Raw genomic sequence first — 15684 nt, 5'->3', positions numbered from 1 at the left:
GATAAAAGAGGAAGCATTTAAAGAATAAAGAACAGCCTTTTCACCTTTTGACTGTATTTTACTCTGCGGGGAATGAATTTGGTTTGTGTTTGTGACAGGTTCCTTTTTCACAATGGATTTCGTTGCTTGTTTCAAACGAAAGTAAGAATCTAGCTTAGTGTGAGACTGGGCTAATATTGTACCAGCAGTATTGTGAAAAATGACTGTGCATTTTTTTTTTCTAATTTAGAACATGCTTTTGTAGTAAGTCACTGTGAGCCAGATACGATCAGCATTACCCCTGCCCTTAGCAGTGAGCTGCTGAGGAAACACCTCTGAAAGCACTTGCAAACCTGTGCAAGGTAGATTTTTAACTTCAGCAACTAACTATCATCTTCCTAAAGGCTTGAAGGATTCACAGTGAGTGCACAACAAGCCGCATCAGGAACGTTAATGGGATAAACTAGAAGAAAAGAGGAGAAGATGCAAGCAGAATGATATTTTGCCCCCAAGGACAGAAGCAGTTTCTGAAGTTTAGGGTCATCTCCTTTGCAACCCTTTCTCTCCCCGCAGGCACCAACGCAGGGCGCGCATCGGCACGTAAGAGCTGCTGCTCCTGATCAGTGGATCTCAAGGGGTTAAAGTGTTTGCCCTCAGACAGCAGCAGAAGTGGAATATCCAGCATGGCATTAAAACATGGGGAAAAGTTGAATTCCCTTTCCCTCCTGCAATAAATAACTAACTAGCCAAGTTCTGCTGCAATAGGCTCTATGAGGTGACGAGCAGCAGCTCGCAGCACTTAAAATCATCATGTTAGTTTTATGACTATAATAGTGAAATCTTCCCTCTCTTCCCCCTAAACATGGCAAGGTACCCATTTTTATAAACACAAGAGACATGAGAAAGACTCTGTGGAGGATAAACCATGCCATTGCTGCCACTGTGGTGGTACAGGAATATGACAGAGTTTGTCGAGAGGGGTAATAACTTTTGATATATCATCTGGGACGAAAAAATGAAGGTATATCATCAAAAAATGTTTTTTAGGTTCAGCACACTACTGAGCTCATGCACCCAAAAATATGCCGGGTTTTCATTTGTTTTCAGTTATAAGAACAATCAGCATTTGTTACATAAATGTATGAAAATTTCGGCTTAATTAAGGCAAACTTTGAGATTTTATTTTTATGTAATAGGCTTGAACATACTTGCACTGAAAGTAAAGTGAAAAGTTCTATTTTATTCATTACTAATGAAAAGTGCAGCAGAGGTTCTTTGAGACTGATAGAATTTTATATTAAAAGACTGTATTAAAAGGAATATTTTAGATTCTAGATGCTCTGAATTTTCTGTGTATTTATAAAAATAAAATGATCCTTAAATACTTCATCAAAGCAGTTATTTGTGGGGGGTTTCCTTTTAAATAATCCAAACTGAAGAGTTTTCTTTGTAATGTTTCACAAATACATATCACTCATAAATATTAAATTAAAAAGGATTTTTCTAGCTGGGAACAACTTCCAGATCTACTGGTGTATATCCTCAAAAAGATATGATTATATCTCTGTAGAACAGCTATAAATTTGTTACTGTGGGTCCTAAAGGACAGCTTGGTCATTAGGTTGCTAAGTTAAGATACATTTGAATACTCTTGCTTAAATAATTTAATTCACCCTTTGTTTCACACCATCATTTATAAGATGAACCAACTTTTTCTACCTAATAAGTTTTTATGAAGTCAAATCCATTAATGATTACAAGGTACTTGGACATTAGAGAGGTGAGGACCCAGAGAGATACTCTATTTTTTTCCAATACCCTTTGCACCTTTCTCTGTCCTCTTTCTGTTCCCCTTGATCATAAAGTGATCACAAAGCTGAATATATGATGTAGAATTCATGCTGAGAGGTTGCAAATGTGGGATTATCAGCACTGTTCCCATTTCTCCTTAAGGAGCTGATGATGATCTGTGTGGGAATATACATTTATCCCAACAGAAGAAAATAGGGTACTAAGGGGAATACACAAATAACCTGTTAAGGGCCTTTCTTTTTGCAGCAGTAAGTATTCAGTTTCTTTCTAGTCGGATATTACCTGCATAATGCACCTTTTTATATTTATTATATTGTATAGATTTTGAATTAGGCCTTGAAGGGCAAAGGGAGTTGTTAGGTCAGATTAAAAACTGGTTTGTTAAAATCTTGAAGGAAGAGTCCCTCATACAGTTCTTTCTGCTGCGGTTGCTAGAAGCTGAAAAAGACCCAATTAATATTGGCAAGATGCTGCTGATCGGCAGCCTTTTAGCCTAAGAGTCACGCACGGTGTGGTACTCACAGGCAGTCGGGAGCACCATGGAAGAATCACTTATAATACGAAACAGCAAAAATACATGTGAGAAAGAAAATAAGGGCAAAAATCCAGTGTCAGCAAGGACGATCAGCTGTCTCATGATGGTACGTCTGTGGTTAGGAAGAATACAAGTGTTTTTCATGTTTGGGTGATGACTGCATGACTCATGCCTAAAAGTGATACTTCATGGTCAAAGCAAACGCTGGCACAGCCACTTAATGTCGCCTTTCTTTCCTCCCCATGTGAGGACTCTGACAAATAGGCTTTTTTGGGTTCAGTACCACATTTTCTGGCTCTTTTCTGCGCCCAGCTTTGCCTTAGGAAGGAGGTGGACAGTGAATTGTGGAGACCCAAGGACAGCAACCATCTATACTTGTGGCTGTGGTGATGTATAGAAACAGAAGTGGGCTCTCTGGGGAGTTAGGAGGGTATATCAATACCCATGGCCTTTTATGCTGTCACAGCTATGCTGTTCCCAATGCCCAAGCTAGCAGGACATAGCAAAGATATGCTACAGATCTGCAGTGCCCCCAAAGCTCTAGATGTCTCCAGCTTCCCACTGACACCTTCTAAAAGATGGCTCGTGTAGCCGCTCCAGCAAGCGTTTGCCCCATTGAGTACTTAATGTTGCAGTGAAACATTTAATCACACCATATGAGGGGCAAACTCAATCTGATTAAAGAAGAAAGGGTCATAACTAGGGGGAGTGTAACACCACTTCTTCACTGACCATTAGTTTTAATGGCGTACCGGTAATATTTACTAACTAGCTTAGTCTCGAAGGCCCAGCCTCATCTCATCTGCTCCAGCCATCCTTGAAGTTTGAATCGGAGTTTGTCATCTCTTCTCCCAACAGCTAAGAGAGAGAGGGGAAGCTCTGATGGGCAATTCATTTGCCTGGGAATTATCCTCTAGAGGTGCGGATCCTCCTCCACTGATGACTGAAGAGACCCAGACAACTAGGTTAGGTGAGATGCTTAATGCTGGATGTTTTACAGGGCTAAAGTTAACTGAAAAAACAAACCCACCTTGAAAAGAGTTGAGTTTCTGCTCTGTAGTTCCATGCTCCTGAATGCCAGAATCTGCTCAATCTAACAGCGTTTGAGATCTGTGTTTGGCATCTATTGCCTTCTCCTCCTTCCTCCCCGTCCCCCACCCCAGTTTGGCAATTTTGATGGAAATGACAAAAGAAAAAGCAACGTGGAACCACAATGGAACCAGTTGCAGTAGAGTGTACGGAAGGTCATGGAAGAGAAAAACATGTCGTAAAAGTGACTGTTGGTTGTATAGTGCTCTGCTGCAAGGAAACAAGACTATTTTCTTCCTTCAACTTGCATTGTCTGAGCGCCCATTAAATAAAAACACTTGTAAATATTAGAGTTTAAAAAGGGAGCTGAATAACAGCCAGAAACTACAAAAAAATAAAAGCAATTTTCATTTGCAGTTATCCAGATGTCTGCTGCTGTAGCTGCTGGAGTTTTGCTATTGGTCAGGAAGATCATTTGGTGCTTTTCATGGAAAGAGAAAAGCGTCAGCAAAACCCTAGTGAGGGACACAGTTTTAAAGATAACAAAAAATATAGATGTATTCAGGCTGGCATTTTCATTACAAGCTTATTCTCTCTCTGAGATGAACAAAATCTGTGCGCATGCATGTACGTGGTTAGGGACGGACCCAACATCCACCTGAATCTCTGCACTGTCTGTAATTTCACACAGAATACATAAGCCCTTCTATACACCTCAAAATGACCCAAATCAAAATTTCACTACATTTAAAAAGCAACAACAAAACCAAAACCGCAACAAAAAACCCCAAACAATGGGCAAAGCAAGTGTACAAATGGAGAAGGGAGTACTTATTAAAGGTGAAATGAAAATTATAGTGACAGTCATAAACACACAGAGTATACATTACATATGTTATTGTTTGCACATTTTATATTAATACCTGAAAACTGCATGTTACAAATGTACAGAAGTGGTATGGCTTTGCCTGTATGCATTCGAAAGAAAGGTGATAACTGAAGATGGAATTCCTAGGAATAGCCTAATATTTTTAAAACTGCTACAGGAAAATAACGCTTATAAGCTTACACTGATTTTAGCAGTCTTGCAGAGACAGAAATTCACTACTGACATGTCAGCTTTTAAGCTCATACCCTTTGTGAATGCAGAAAAAACACGCAGAAATCACTCACTGTAACTGAATGCAAATGGATGCTAATTTGAGGCCAAATCCTTCCTCACTTCCACTGTGCATGAGAATATATCACAATACACTCATATAGGAATTGTTTCTCTTTCACACCTAGATTTCTCCCAGCCTCCTCAGAAGTTAAGTAAAAGGAATATGCCTAAAATACTACATGCAGGAAATAGAAGTTAATGAGTTATATTCCCTGTATGACCGCTGGTCACTCTAGAAAATACCAGTGCACACATATACATTCAAGTTACACATGCACACACAAAGTATATACGTAGCAAGAAATGTGGATATGCTGCTACCGCCTGCTTATGGGTGTTCCCCAGCATCAGCTCCCACAGAGTTCTGCACAATCCACTTCTTTTAGTATCTCTTTCAGAAACTACCGGCAAATCACCTGACAGGCAGTTCATCCCCACATGCTGAATCAAACATGAACAAAGTTAAGATGCTGTTTGAAAAAGTGACCTTTCTGAAAACGTGCCTCAGTTGGCCCTAAAACATCTTGGGAGTCCCCTTTGGGAAATGTAAATTTTCTTTATAGGGGACATAGAAGCAGTTCGCCCACGTGAATCTGCTCAATTGGACGAACTACGTTTCACATTACTTTCATTTAACATTGCACATAGGTGGCAAAGCTTTCACAAGACAGTACATGGAGTGACCTGAATAAAAGATGCAACTATTATGGATTCAGTCTTTAATGAAGTTTATCCTTAAAAATGCCTAATCTGGTCCAGCTATAGAAGTTGTGGAAGAATTACACTTTAGTTAGGTAATAGACATTGTACCCTTTACAGCCAGAAGACTACCATCTGGTCAATTAAACACTTCTCTTCAAATCCTTCTATGGACTGCTGCATGAGATTAGCTACAAAAAAAGTAGTTCTTCACTCTGTGTATAAACCTCCTTTTCCAAACATTTGCCCAGCTGCTTCTCAAACCGATAGCACAGTACTATGACCAGCTTTTCCACTTTTCCATATTCTAACCTACCCATTGTGTGAAAAAATGCCGCCCAAATTCCTTATCTGCTTGTCTCCTCCTTAGTTTCAGTCAATGACCTCTTGTTTTCAAATTAGTCACTATCTCAAGCTGCTTACTGACATCAATACATTCCTTTCAGGGTCTTCTAACGCTCTATGGGGACCCCCCTTTGCGCTCCCTTTCCCAAGGAATAGCCCATGTCTGATCAGTCTTTCTTCACAATTCATTTGCCCCAAACCCTGAATAATTAGGATTGCTTTCTACCACACTTTTCAAGTCCCGATTCTTTTCCAATAAAATCCCCAGAACAGCAAATAACTCAAGAAATATGGCTCTTTTAGAGTAATCCCTAACCACTAAATTATATAAAAAAGAACAAAGCCAAAGAAACTACATCAATAACTTGTTTGCCTTTTGTTTGAAATCTCCACATGCCATAAAGGAAACCATCTGAAAATGCAGTCCATATAACATACACTAGGAAACATCAACCAAAACGACCTTCCCCATCGTCACTAATTCATTTCACAACAGAAGCTTGTAGAACATGCTATTTTGCTATTTTTGTTTTCTGAACTATTAATCGATGAGTCTATGCTGTCGATAATGTATCAAAAGCTTTATAAATCAAAACGTCTTTGGCAAAGGAAATAAACATTGTTTTAAAGAGCTTGTTCTAAATAGCAAGAGTTCCCTGAGCATCACAGGCTGGACCGTAAAAAACTGCCCTATACATTCCCTATACCCTTTTGCGCGTAGCTGGGGGCCCAGCTCTCATTGTGATTAATTATCTGCTGGGAAAGGCTGCAACAATGAGTACTATTTGCCTAATTGTGTTTCCAGGGTAACTCATTACATAAAAGTTACAATACATAAATGCAGCTCATTTGAAACAACGGCCTTATAACATATGTATGTTTACATGGACAGAAGAACTTCCTTCAGAAATTGAAATAGCAGCATTTCAGATTTACACAGTTAGCATTATTGCTGCTGAGAACTGCGGCAGTTTCGTGGATAGCACAACAGTGCACAAAGCAAAACCTATTTTTTTGGCTTTACTGGCCCGCATTTTTTCCCTTTTTTCCTAGAGATAATAACCTATCTCACCCAAATCTCAATGCGATCAATTCAAACTCAGAACATGAAAACAATTAAATCTTCAAGCCCTGAATTTTTCTGCCTTTTTTTTTTTTCCTCTGTAACACCACCCACTTCTTGCCCTCTTACCATTAAATACCATAACCCCCCCAAAAACCACCACCAACAAACCAACCAAAACCAACCAACCAACCAGTTATTTCTCTTTTACACTGTACATTCTCTCAGCCACTGCATGACACATAGTATGTTGAGTTTTATTTTCATGGGAGAAACTGGATCCTGAGCTGATGAATTATTCCCTCATTCACCAAGAGCATGGCAGAAATAGCCTGCTCCAGACTTTTATCAGCCCCACCAAAGAATAGAATTTTGCCAGACTTTGCATAAGGACTCAAAAATAAGCAGATTGAATCCATTTTAACACGAATACGGGCAAGCATTTTCTTTCATAAAATCCTTTCAGAGAGGAGATAACCCCACAACTTCATTATGTTCATTAAATCCACACAGCAGATAAGCAAAACCTCAGCAAGGGTTCAGATTAGCCAAAATCATTTGATCACGATGAGTCAGAAGGCGAATTAAGGCATCTTTTGTTTTGCCTTAAAATGTCACGGTATAAACTGCATCTGCTCAGGAGTTGACTCACAAGACCCTCAGACAATAGGGTGGCGGGGGCAAGGAAAGGACTTGGGGAGATAACCCCAGCAGTCAGCCCCGGCCGGAGCGTGTGTGCTCATCAATTATAATCCAGGCTTTTGAATGCAAGAGAATAAACTGTTGGTTCGGCTTTGCTAAATCACATCTTTTTTTTTTTCCTTTTTTTTTTTTCTGGGTTTTAGAATTTGGAAATCAATACTTTAAAAGGGTTTTCAAATTCATATTTGCCTTCCCTTTGACTCATCTCGTTCCAGCTAGTTCAAACACGAGAAAAGGGATGGTCAGCAAACCCCGAGCAGCTGCTGGCTAGATTAATATCTAAAAATCAAACCACTATCTACACTATCCAAGTCTCTCAGTTCAGAAAAATGAAAGTGGGAAGACTCATAATCTCATTTTTTTTTTCCTTTTTCATGCCAGAAACACTCAATAAAAATGTCTTGCAATAAATCAAACTTTTAGTCACTACAATAAGCCTGCGGGAAGACAAGAAATGAGAAAATTCTTAATTTTTCCCTAGATCACGCACACAAAACCCCATGATCAGCCAGAGTTACTGTCAGTTTAGGGTGAGGAAGGAATATCAAGGAGACTAAATCACTTTATCTTCCCTAGTAACAAAGAATAAAACTTGTAAATACATCAAGAACATTAAAATTCTCAGCAGAAATCAGCCTCAGAGAAACAGCCTCTGTCAAAAAGCCAGAAAGCATTGTTATGTACAGAAACAACCCATTATCATTTTCTGTATTTATTTAAATCATGGAAGCTCACATGGAGCTGATACAAATCACTTCTCAACTTCACACTCAAAACTAAAGCTTGTCCTAAGCTGTCTGTCAGGGAAATGAGAGGTGACTTGGTAACTGTCTTAAAATTGTATCACCCACATAAAAATAGTAACACAGTTATCATAGTTAAATCATGTTACTGTAAGGCCACATTCAACACTTTTTTTGTTATTACACTGATGGGTATGGGATCAGGGTCTTGTAACCACTCTGCATACAAATTTAGCAAGAAAAACAATTATAGTAATAAACTACATGACAAACAGCAGCACTAAGTTACTGGAACAACTGAACAAAAGGCATTTAAAACTTCCTAGTGACATGACACAGGAATGATAGCACTAAATAGACACCGTTGTTCTCTGACTGTGCCAGCATCTAATAAGATTATTTAATGTGGCTGTTGGAGTGAATGCACAGATGCAGTCATTACATTTACTGCAGAGGGGACAGTGAAAGTCATTAAAAATCCAACTCAACGGGAAAACAATCCTTCCCCCCACTGGCAGAGGGCTCCTGCCAGCTCTCATGTGCCCTCCTGCCCGCTAACACCCCCCTGCGGGGACAGCCCTAATTTTTATGACCCAAGTACACCAAGGGGGCATTTCTACCTTCGGTACCAACTTTCACCATCCTGCAAGTGGCACTAAAATAGGGTGCTTTGCTTTTGTTATTTTAATTTAATTCCTGCTTTCTCAAATTGTTTGGAGCAGTCAGACTGACATGGCAGGTGTCAAGCACAAAATCCTCCCCAGTTTGGTTTCTTTTCCCCTTCTTTAGGCTGTAGGAACAGGTCCCTTGCTGGTAGTTTTCAGCATCTGAAATAATACGGGGAACTGTAACATGCAAGATAGTAGAAGATATGAATTTATAACATGTTTAATAGACTAAGTATCAGCACTAATTCAATGAGCAGTAGGAGAAGAAATTGTAAATGACAAAGGCATTTACAGTTAACTGTCTAAGAGAATGCAGGGAAGTAAATCATTACATGAAAAAGGAGCTCCTTTTCGCAACCTACCCTATTAAAAACCCCACTAAAGAGCCAAGGCATTTATTGATTGCTTTCTACTTTCCCACTGCCGAAACTAAGTACTCCTCTATTTACTTTGATTTAAAAATGCATTATTGTCTACTTTCTAATAAACCAGACAGTGGAACAAGAAACTCAAATTATTCTAAGTTTATTCTTAAAAGTCCGTTTTTTTGGTGTGGTGTGGGTTTTTTTTTTTTTTGAAAGACTGAAGGCCTTAATCCTTAAAAGCCTTTTTGAAAGAAATGTTACTAGATGCTGGCCTTGCAGCTGGGCCCAGATTGAAAGTGCACTTACATTTTTATGTTTAGCGCTGAAGGACTCTGAAGTTAGCCCTCGCACTCCACATAAAAGCTTTGGAAAGGGCATTCTTTGCCACTCGTGCAATTCATTCTCTAAGAAAAGGAAATGGAAAGAAAGATTTCATGTCCAGGGCTCCGAGGCCTTTGATCATTTGATGAACATTGGATCCTCAACCTGGGCCTCCAGCTTCTCAGGCCAGACAAAGAGGGTCCCGGCCGCACAGGCTGGGCCGCGGTTCCCGCCCGAACAAAACCTTTGGCGGCCGCACAGTGTGACAGCCTGGGAAAGGCCCACCTCAGCAGGGCTGAGATGCCCGCTCTGCCCTTTGATCTTTCATTTAAATCCCAGCCAAAGCACCAGGTCAGGGGGATTTTGCGTCGCACACCCCCATGGGCAGAGGGGAGCAGGTCAAGAACAAAATGGGGGTGACCGATCTCCAAAAAGCCCTGTGACGCCTTTCTCTGGCCAGTTTCACATGACTTGTCTGGTATTGTGAAGTGCTAAGCCCACACTTAAAATGGAATTTGACATTACATGGTACAATGGAGTCAATAAATGGCATTCTTCAGTGCTTTTACAACAAAGTCAACCCTCCCTTAAGTGGCTGAAAGCCCCAAGCTAGAAAATACTTCTCATTTACTTCTTTATGCGAGTAAATTGCATCTACTTTAAATGTAGTTTTCATTAAGGCTTCTCTATGCTGATGACTGAAACGAGCCGAACAAACACCTAACAAAGGTCTGCGTTAATTTTACGAAGTACCATTCCTTCTATTTTTAAAGACTAGGTTGTCACGTGGCATGTAACAAGCATTGGAAATATCACCATAATCCTTCACATTTTCCGATGAGCATGAAAAACTGATCTCATCCCACCGAAAAAAATTATTTTCAGTACAGTGCTAAGGAGAAGGCAAACACACAACTTCTTTTAACATCAGCAGCAAGTTCCACAGGATGCTTGAGGGCAGAAAACTAAGTCCATGTTCGACGAGACATGTTAACAGCCAGAATGCAGGAGGAAAAAATGTTAAACTCTTCTATTAAACTCTTCTAAATCACTATGTCCTACAGGACGGGGATATGCAGGATGCAATAGATGACTGCAAAAGATGGAGTGTATTTTTAAACTACATACAAAATACATCTCTGTCTGAAGATTTTAAACGACAACAGTAAAGTGATTAGAATTCAAAGAAGTATAATAGTTATTGTTTCTCTGTATAAATTATGTTTTTACAGTTAAGCTTTTTTCTTCAAATACACATAAGAGCATAATGCCAGATCAAGGTAGTTTAAGTTCTCAACTTAATAAAGGGAAATAATGATTTTTATTTATTTTCAACCTCATAAGATTTCTGTCTCTCTTAAAATGCAGTTCTGTGAAAGTGTGATACAAACATGGCCACAAGCATGAGGGAACAGTACAATATATAAATAAAACTGATTCTTATGTCTTTTGTTCAGGTGCCCACTTTTACCCTTCTTCCTTTTGAAGACAATATCAGTATTAAAAATTTGTTTTAGTTCTAACATACAAAGACTGTTTCAGAGTTTCTCAAGCACTTCACACCATCTACCATTTACTGATCAACAAAAAACCAAAGGAATAGTCCCATTCTCTAGAGAATCTATGGACTCCATTTTAGACAAATAACAGTATATATTTATGTTGACAGATGATTTCCCACTTCATAAAATTGCACCTCACAGATAAGGAAACTGAGGAACAGAAAAGTTAAATACATTTTTCAATATTGAACAGATAGTGGCAGAGTTAGGAAAAAAGGATTAGTTGATTTATTTTTTGTCCTCTGTCCCCTTCACTACAGTATTTTTCCTCCCAAGAGACAAATCTGCCCAGCACATGGTGCCCTGATACCAGCTCTTATAGGTGCTTTGGTGGCAACGGGCAGCTACAAAAATAGAAGTAATGATGTTTGACCATTGTGGCTGGGCAGGTGACAAGGGACTGGGCAACAGTCATGAAGCAGTCTGAGACCTAACTCATGTAAACACGAAGTAAGGATTGCACAGGCCCAAGGTATCTTCTTCTAAAAACTGCAGTAGCTATTTTAAATGATAAATTTTAAAATTCAAATACTTCTCAACAGCACAAAACCACCTGCTCGTTTACAAAGCATTTGCGTTTGGTTTGTTTTTTGAAATTGCTGTGAAAATAAAACTTAGGAACATTCAAGAAAGAGTACAATTTATCTCTAATTTATTCTCAGATTTTCTGTGAATATTGCTCCCCATGTTGTCATGGCAACACAAGCACATCTTTCAGTACTGAGGAAGTAACAAGCCTTTCGATTCTCACCTTTGGCCATTTTATTGAGAACCATGTCAATTAGAATGTAGGTTCCACTTCTTCCCGCACCATCGCTGCCAACAGAAAGGGAAAAAGAAAAAATAAAGCCTGTCAATGTGCATCTAGACTCAACACGAAGGTACCTGCCCTTAATGTTACACATGGGGGAGAGGACAGAACAAGGGGCACTGAGAGAGGAGAGAAAGCTTGCACTGATTTTAACACAATCTGTTTGTGGAAGATTAACTATTAGCCTGCATGGATAACTGGGCTTCCTTTTGATTTTTTACACCAAGTTGTGTTTATGCAATAAAAGCATTTTAAACAACAGTGGAAAAGTCAGTAACCCCAAAACAGGATGCCATTCCTGTTCAAAAAGTGTATATATGAGTTTATAGTCACTTGTATATGACATCAAGAACCATGGAATTAGTTGGACCAGAATATAATCCAGACCACTCCCTAAATATTGCAGATTGTATTTAAACATAGTAGTCAGAGGCAATGTATACTGAGACCTGTTGGAGAACCAAAATATTTGATTACTGAGGGACTACAATCTTTCTTCACTATACATCACGAGCGGCTTGGTTTTGCTTTTTACCTTTAATTTGTCCTTAGTTGTAATGACCAGAAAAAAAATTACCATGTAATTCTTAAGAAAGAAACAGCTTTTAACTTTTGTGTATCATCAGCCCTTCCTCAGAGATATGAGACCAAGCCTTGGAGGGGGGAAGGTCCCTCATCTGAATTCAGCTTGTGTCCCTTTCAGAGAGCAACGTGTAATTGCCAGCGTGATGCTCTTTTAGAGCTGCTGTTAGCAAACATAATTAAGACTTAAGTAAAAGCTTTTTTCCTTTCCCTCCCCAAAATTTTTACAAAGGTGCATGTGTGACCAATTAGACTGGTATGTAGTTTTATTAATTAAGCCATTATTTTTATTGATAGCTCAATTTGTGTACAGGAATTAATGAAAGGAAAAAAATAATGGAACAGCATGAAGCGCGTTATTACATTTTGTTTACAGGCAGGCTATGAAACTTAATTTTTGTTATGTCTCTGTGGACAGAGGTTTTTTTCTTTCAGCTACTAGATCACTGCTTAGAGAAAAGGAGGTAACATTAATAATTTTTTTTCCTTCTATGGCTATGAAGGGAACAAAGACACAATCTTATTAGTTAAGCCAAATAACAAGAGACAAAGCAGCGATCAGGCCCAATAAAAACAAAACTACGGGGCGGATGGTAGACATGTCCATCCGTCACAGTAAGGAAAGAGCAAGAAACTTGAAGCCTCTTCATTCTGCATCAAATATTGCTTTTCTCAGGTTTCCCCAAGGCAATGCAAACAAGCCTGCACCAGAGGAACTCCTTGCACCCCATGGAAGGTGACTCTGCCGAGTCACTGGTGGGAAACACGTCCCCTCCTTCCCCACTCTTACCCAAAGCTGAGGGCCACATGTCAAACCACTGTAGGTTTTCTATCTTATCTACATGAATATCTTCAGTAAATAACTGCAATATTCTCCTTATAACCCAGAACCTTCAATGGTAAACCCAAATGTTAACATTACAATGGTGAAGTTTTCCATTGACCTGCCCAATAGCTTTCGTGTGCATCTGTCAGACTGTCAGGCCTAAAGTTAATCTCTGTTAAAGGATTACTTAATCTCAGGGTAGGTTTCCACTCCCTGACATTGCTGCCTTCTTAGCATGATCACTAAAAGTAAGCAAAGAAGAAATAAAACATAACTGAGTGTTAATGAAATAAAGAAGACTAAATGGGGAGGGAATGCAAGAATTCACTATCATTTTCAAAGAGATTTACGAAACTGAAGTGCTACTTATAATTGAAAGGTGGGCCATACTTTAAGTCATGGCACAACATGTACAAAATCATAGAAAAGGATAATTTTATTACAAAAACAGATCTTAAGCATTAATTAGCACTAAAATCAGATTAATTATATATAATACCTTTGGCTTACCTCACTATCTGTTTAGTGATTCATCTAAAGCTTTAATTTGCCTGTTTTGTTTATATCTATAGGCAATTCTTACACATACAAATCTCTCTAAAGCTATTTTAGAAATTGTACTTGCCTGCAATGAACAACTACTGGACAAGAGCGACCCCTGTAGCACTTGTTTACTTTTCTGAAATAAAACAGACACAAAAAATTAATTAGGCATATTACATGCTGTTTCTTTAGCGAACTATCAAAAATGAGCAGTGAGAAAAAACAAACATTTCAGTCTTTAAAGAAATAGTCAGGTTGATAATTTCCTAATATAACAAGCAGTTGTTCCATACATAACCTTGTTTAAAGTTCGCTTCTGCTTTGCTGCTGTAGAAATCCCAGACAACATCCCATTATTGCTGTTGGCTATGCAAAATAAACAATGTCTTTTCTCAAATGTCTCTTGTCTTATCTCCAAAACTAAGACTATCTTGAGATGGTTTAATTTTAAAGCCAACTTTGAGCTCATGAGCTTGCTCAAAGAAATACTGAGGGGCATTAAACTGAATCAAAAATTAAATACGGCTATGCTGGAATACTTTGCACAATGTGTGCTGATTCGTAAAACCAGTTCTCCCCAGAAAGGTAAACACCAAATCTCCTGAAAAGCTTCTCACAAAATTCTATAATGCAATCTATTGTGGTAAAAACAACGAAGACCATCAGTAAGCTTTATTGCCTTGGTTCTAGTGAAGAATTCTTATGTATTTAATATTTACACTTTATTGCCTTCTCCAGCTTCTTGGTTAAACATTCTCAGCGGCAAGAGAATATATGTGAAGTCAATCAATAAAAGTGCAGCTACAGAACAGGTCTGCTGATACGTAAACTCTATGAACTGACTAGTGCTGAAGCAAACCAAGATACTCAGTATAAGAACAGAATCCACTAAATTGTTTTAAATCTATTTAAATTGCCTTACAATAACCAAAATCCTAAACGCTCCCTTCTGCTCTAGGATATATTTTGCATGCCAAGTATGTTACAGGCCCAAAAAGTCATAAAATATGCACACATATGCTAACAAGGCGAGGCCGAATAAAGGCTAAAACGGGAAAGCATTGCTTTGGGAAATCAAAACCTTTCATTCAGTTTCCTTGATGAGATGTTTGGGTTTACTGGAGCTAGAAGGTCCCTATGACACCATTTCCCAGGGCAGCTCCCAAGGGATGCCCAGGTGCCCTAATGGTCCCCAGCTCAGCCCAAGTATCACACAGGGTGCTGGTTGCTAAACCAAAGCGAGCTGCTGGAATCTGGCAACTGTGGTACCATGTTATTATGAATTTTAAAGCATAGCTAACCTACTGAATCATTTAGTTCTTGGCTATTCATCTATTCACTAACATCTGCACTGTGAAAACATGCATATATCTTTAAACATTGCTTACAGGATAGCCTGAAGATGCCTAAAGTTCTCGATCTGACAGGGAGTCGGGATACCTGGAATTCCACCCAAACAGGCTACAGAGGTGCAAGTGATGTCCCATGAAACCGTGTTTTCACATTCTGCCTTTTATTATTTAAGATTCTAACCAAACTTAATAACAGTTTTAAGTTCTTGCAATGATTCCCTTTAAACATTAGAATTCAGAAATTTTTCACAATTCTTACTCTTCTGCATACTGACGTAACTCATACTTTGCAGAGACATTTTGTCTCTATTTTTGTTCCTTCGATGTAAGCAATTAATGCAGTAGAACAACGTTCTGTGAAGTAAGTGGTATGTCATTGAGAAGCACCTGACTTCAGAAGTTAAATGGACCATTTATATGTCCATAAATGCACATATACACAGGCACTACCAAGCAAAACATCAATGACTTAAGCTGCAGCAGAGTTTTCAAATAAATTAATCATTCAATACTTGCTGGCCATATCTGAGGCTCAACTCCTTCTATACAATACAAACCCTGATCTTTATCTTTTGTATTGCACAG

At 38.8% G+C, this 15684-nt stretch overlaps 1 protein-coding gene across 1 annotated transcript in view; it reads right to left on the bottom strand.

Annotated features, from left to right (window-relative positions):
* Positions 1-15684, bottom strand: part of PTPRN2 (protein tyrosine phosphatase receptor type N2) — a 651416-nt gene that overhangs the window by 14179 nt on the left and 621553 nt on the right. The window contains 2 exon segments of the mRNA XM_065830742.2: positions 11737-11801; positions 13830-13883. Of these exon segments, the coding sequence (XP_065686814.1) occupies positions 11737-11801; positions 13830-13883 (119 nt within the window).

The sequence above is a fragment of the Patagioenas fasciata genome, chromosome 2 (assembly GCF_037038585.1).
Source record: "Patagioenas fasciata isolate bPatFas1 chromosome 2, bPatFas1.hap1, whole genome shotgun sequence".
In the NCBI taxonomy this organism is placed as follows: Eukaryota; Metazoa; Chordata; class Aves; order Columbiformes; family Columbidae; genus Patagioenas; species Patagioenas fasciata.
The sequence above is the reverse complement of the archived record's forward strand: the minus strand, read 5'-3'. Positions and strand labels throughout refer to the sequence as shown.